The sequence below is a fragment of the Xenia sp. Carnegie-2017 genome, unplaced genomic scaffold (genome assembly GCF_021976095.1).
Source record: "Xenia sp. Carnegie-2017 unplaced genomic scaffold, XeniaSp_v1 HiC_scaffold_3, whole genome shotgun sequence".
NCBI classification, from domain to species: Eukaryota; Metazoa; Cnidaria; class Anthozoa; order Malacalcyonacea; family Xeniidae; genus Xenia; species Xenia sp. Carnegie-2017.
Genome location: NW_025813493.1, coordinates 8,449,020 through 8,454,098, shown reverse-complemented (window position 1 = coordinate 8,454,098; position 5,079 = coordinate 8,449,020). Strand labels below are relative to the sequence as shown.

The 5,079-nt window shown below is 32.0% G+C and overlaps 1 protein-coding gene across 2 annotated transcripts; it reads left to right on the top strand.

The window, feature by feature from the left end:
- The first annotated feature begins 389 nt into the window (after positions 1-389).
- On the top strand, positions 390-4,138 carry LOC124454378 (phosphopantothenoylcysteine decarboxylase subunit VHS3-like). 2 transcript variants are annotated; one of them, XM_047005187.1, is made up of 5 exons: positions 390-478; positions 790-916; positions 1,406-1,432; positions 2,101-2,154; positions 3,691-4,138. In XM_047005187.1, the coding sequence occupies exons 2-5, from the start codon at positions 793-795 to the stop codon at positions 3,867-3,869; spliced, it is 384 nt and encodes a 127-aa protein (XP_046861143.1). In that variant the 5' UTR covers positions 390-478; positions 790-792; the 3' UTR covers positions 3,870-4,138. The 2 variants fall into 2 exon arrangements, with proteins under 2 accessions (XP_046861143.1, XP_046861144.1); XM_047005188.1 differs by lacking the exon at positions 2,101-2,154 and having other exon boundaries at positions 3,694-4,138.
- Positions 4,139-5,079: the final 941 nt, after the last annotated feature.

The window sequence follows — 5,079 nt, the reverse complement described above, 5'->3', positions numbered from 1 at the left end:
TCACGATATTATATAGTTTGGTCTTTTATGTTTGCGCTCATTTATCGCAACAGTAAATTGCCAATATATACACTTATTAAGTGCATATAGCTTTGAACAGTCTCATATATCATTTCGTAATCAAACAATATGTCGCCGAGAATTTTAAATAATACAAAATAAAAAAGTTCCCACTATAGACATCCTGTTTTCTTGATAATAAAGATAACAAAAGAGTTGAGACACATAGTATGTGTCTAAACTCTTGTATCATCTTGAATATAAAAATACGGATGTCCGTATTCGGAATTTGTTTTATTTTGTATTATATGTCGTTGAGAAGTTGGTATCTATGAGCAACGACTAATATATCTTCCATGAATATTGTTCTTATTGATATCAGCCATAATGATTTAGGATATTTCAATTGTTGGTGAGTGAATTCTTCGATGCATACTCTGCAAGTGACACGATTTAACAATCTTAAACAAAATATTTGGTAAGAATTTTATATTTCATTTTTGAAAGTGTATCTTTGTTTTTGTATTTGTATTTCTCATTTCGGTCTTTTTAATTGAGTTTATTGCCTATCAACAGTTGAAGACGTACAAGTTTTGCGTAAAAATGTCAAAAGCTGTTGTGAAAAGCTAAATGTCAAAGCAAATTTACCATAACTTTATATACTTTCAATACTTACATTGAAAAAGTTTACTTGTTTATACTCTCACTGTTTTCTGGGTTGTTTTTCTTACGAAAATTCAACACAAATATCTTAATAAACAGCTGTTAAGTGCAATTTTATTCATGTAGAAGATGCCAGCCAATTTGAAGATCATGTTCGTTGAAATAGTTTTTGTCATTGCTGGATATTCAATTGTTTCAAGTGTTCCTATTGTATCTGAGAAAAATATTTGCAATGAATGCGAACCTCTCATTGGTAAGCTGTTTTGACATGTTTCACGTAATTTCCATATCTTCTTGTAACAGCGTACGTGTTTGACAAGCATATTTCTTCATAAAGTTTCATCGCTTTGCCTTTTTGCTACTTCTGGGTCAAACAGCAATAGACGTCAAACTAACTGTTTTACCAAATCTCAATTAACCATTTTAATTTTTGCATACATTCTTTTTATTCTAAAAGCGTGGATTTTGACATATTTATTACAATGGACACAGTTCCTTCACTCGGTTATGGTTTTGTTTTAATATTTTAACTATAATTACAACAGCCAAACTGTTTATTATGTAAAAATATCACAAAGTTGAGACAGTAATGACAATAAGGGCATTTGCTGTTAAGTTTAATCGTTTGTCTACCAAATAAAATTCATTTTGTCATTCTTATAATCATGAAAAAAATTTGATACATGTAATTACTTAGCATGTTAATTGAATTGCTTCACATTTTTAAATGATTTCTTTGCAGAGGATGGCAACACAGCAAGCTTTTCAGGTAAGATTAACAAAGCAAAATTTTCTGCTCTTTCTTTCTTCTAAACCATGATATTTTCCCTTTTCATATCATGTTGAGCAATTAGAAGGTGTGGTAACATGGAATGACCTGATGCATGTATAAACAAAAGCTTTAAAAGTCCCCATGCTGGGTGAAGTAAATCGGCCACATAGCCGGAGGAAAATAGCTTTTATGACAGGTTGAACTTGTTGCTACAAGGAAGATGGTCATTTAAACTAAATTTTGTCCGTAAACATGTTGTAAAAAATAAGTGAAATTTCATGTACATTTTGCAGAGACGAAAATTTGTAATTGAACACGTTTTCGCACACACCCCACCTTTTGGTATCTTGAGATAATAAGTGCTACGCTTATGAATTCATAGAGCAAGCGAAACACATGTAATGCACTTTTTAATCATATTTACTACATATGCTTATGCGTTGGCGATAATGAAATCAATCCCAAATCGGTCAAAAACTCAAAAAATTCTAACTGTTGTGAACCTCAAACATTAAAATGGTTTTATCCTAATACTAATCACATTCTGACGAAACATATTATAGAAGACAGGTTATTTATTGAATATTCACCTCGCTTTGCGAGTCAAAGATAGCTAAATGGTTATAGTTTATTTAATATTTTATTCCTTTATTCCACTTTCTTAGTCATACTAATGACATCAATGCCAACTCTGCACCAAAGCCGAAAACCAACGTCAAAGGTGTGCTCAACAGTAGTTGACTTTAAAGACGGATTTCAAAATAGCAAATACCATGGTGAAGGGTAATAATAACAATGTAATAGTTCTTAAAAGAACTGTTTTAACCAGAACACTAACCCAACAATTCAAAGGAACCGTTATTTACAGCTAGAAAGAGACACAATGCATTTCGGCAGACTACTTGTCAAGTGTCAACGTCTGCTAACTGAGAACCTCCAAATCATGCTATATTTATGTTACAAAAGGTCAATGTCATCCCTATTTTTTAAGACGACATTTAAAACAAAGACAGATTAAACACGTGATCCTTTTGTCGGCAAAGGACAGGATTAGTCAATTTAATTAATAACTACTCCATGACGCGTAGCTGGAATAACGAGCGACATTTTTTAATAATTTTAAAGTTTTCATCAGAATAAGCATTGGCACAGCGAGTGTTGCTTAAAAGATGTTTTCCAGTCGCTGAATCACATAGAATCGGATTTTCACTTTTACACCCACGTTTTGGTAGTTGTCGTAAAGGAACAGTTTTAATCCTGACCGAAGCTGGTACATGCTGTTTTATTCTTTCACTCAACCTTTGAGAAGTCCTACCTACATAGCGAGCATCACACTCACATTTGAACTCGTAGACTAAATTGCTTGATATTTGAGCAGGGAGAAACTCTTTGGGAGTGGGTGGAAGAATAGTTCTTTTTGAGAATAAAAAGACCACATTGCATGCAAAAAACAAACTCTCAGTGATATTTTTAGTTTCCTTCTCGATGTCATTAGAGGCCTTACACATCCTGGGAAGTTTAATTTGTCGTCTTTAAAAATAGGGATGACATTGACCTTTTGTAACATTATAAATATAGCATGATTTGGAGGTTCTCAGTTAGCAGACGTTGACACCTGACAAGTACTCTGCCGAAATGCATATTGTCTCTTTCTAGCTGTAAATAAGGTTCCTTTGAATTGATGGGTTAGTGTTGTGGTTAAAACAGTTCTTTTAAGAACTATTGCATTGTTATTATTAGCATTCACCATGGTATTTGCTATTTTGAAATCCGTCTTTAAGTTTGTCACCACGACAAAGTCTCTGTTTCAGTAGTTGAATTATTTTTTTTTATTTATATGGAGCTTTTATTTATATGCACAATTTTCTTTTTAAAAGTTGGTGGATGTAGGCTAGGTCAAAATATATCATAAAATCTTATTTAAAATTTTTTCAAAGCTTTTAGTCGGAAAAAAAGAATGTATTTATGGGTAAAGCTTATTTTAGATTTCCTCTACTGTTTATTGAAGGAGTTGTACAAGAACAAAGGTGGTGAACAAACTCAAAAAATCAGATGAAATTGATTGTTTTGGTTGATCACGAGAATATTTTTGTTGGAAAGTTATCACAAGTCTTCAAAAAACTTTGTGAAAAATTCACTAACTAAATTCACTAACTAAATTACACATTTATATAATTAAAACCATCGTGGTGGGTAAAGTCTTCTTTAGAAAAATTTACAAAATTGTAGTGGATTTATATCTTCTCTTTTTTATCAAGCCGAAGATGATGACGAAGATAAGGATGACAATGAAGATAAGGATGACAATGAAGATAAGGATGACAATGAAGATAAGGATGATAATGAAGATGATGATGACAATGAAGATGATGATGAAAGCGATGATGACAGTAACGAGGAGAGTGACGGGATAATTGACAAGCAAAAAAATTAGTAATGCTGCCAAAAAAACTGTTATATCTTAGCAATAGAGAAACGCTAAAGTTGTTTTATAAAGTTTTGATGTTTTGAAAACAATGCTTGCATGAGAATTTTGTTTTTGTTAGAAGAATTATATGAGATTCACTTTCATAGAAGCTGTCCTGCGCAGTAAACAGGAAAAATAAGTTTTACATATTACATTAATTTAGCATAGGCTTTTGATAAATCTATAAAGTTCATTGTCACATAAATTTGAATACAGCAAGGTAAAATGTTTAAAAAGCTTTGTCAAAATTTGTTTCAAATATCAAAAAAATTTAACAGTAAATGAGCACATGATAAAATTCAAGCATTGGTCAGGTATAAAACAATATATGAGATACAAACCAAGTAAGTTTGGTATTAAGTTGTGGGTCAATGTGGATAGTCAGAATGGGTATTCATTAGACGTTGATGTTTACATCGTTAAAAAAGCGACCAATTGTTCTCCTTATGGATTGGGATACAATGTATATTCCAACAATATTTTAATCAGTGTTACTCTGTATTTTTGATAATTTTTACACTTCTCCTAGAATAATGCATGATCTGTTTTGCATTGTTTCTCCTCTTCGAGCATATGTAGGATAGCTAAGTTAAAACTCTCTAAAACTTCACAGAACTTTAGGGAATTTAAAAAATCTGAGCAAGTGGGCATTTGGTGAAGTGGTGGATCAATGATCTTTGCACTCCAATAGCATGATAGTAAGGTAATTTCCATTTTCAACATCGTTGACAATGCCAATGAATTGTCGTGGTATTTAAAAGAACAGTTAACCAGCTATAGAGAATTTCGGAAAGTAGAGATCCCCAACCTGTAGGTATGGATAATAACAATAAGATATGAATGGTTATATAGGTCTGATCAACTAATATCCTCGCAATAAACTTAAGAGAAACATATAAAAGTATCACGATTGACATTAGTTTTACAACTCTTGACTTTTTGGGGATGTTTATTGGTTTAGGAGTACATTGCATTTATATATATTTTGCAGTAGTGGATTCAGCGTTCGTCAAAATAAATTATAGCTCCTCATTTTAAATTCAAACTACTTTCAGAAAAGTACTATTGGTTATGTATTTATAAAGAATATAATTTGACAAATGGCTTGCCACATTGATCTGAATGCCCACTGGATAACGCAATCCACTATTTCTGTGAAGCCAGAGCTGCCATTTTG

What these genes read in the sequence shown, in the direction of transcription:
- LOC124454378 (XM_047005187.1), top strand. Translation starts at nt 793, where the DNA reads ATGCCAGCCAATTTGAAGATCATGTTCGTTGAAATAGTTTTTGTCATT. An exon ending in TGAATGCGAACCTCTCATTG is followed by an intron (nt 917 to 1,405) that starts GTAAGCTGTTTT and finishes ATTTCTTTGCAG; the next exon opens with AGGATGGCAACACAGCAAGC. An exon ending in CAACACAGCAAGCTTTTCAG is followed by an intron (nt 1,433 to 2,100) that starts GTAAGATTAACA and finishes CCACTTTCTTAG; the next exon opens with TCATACTAATGACATCAATG.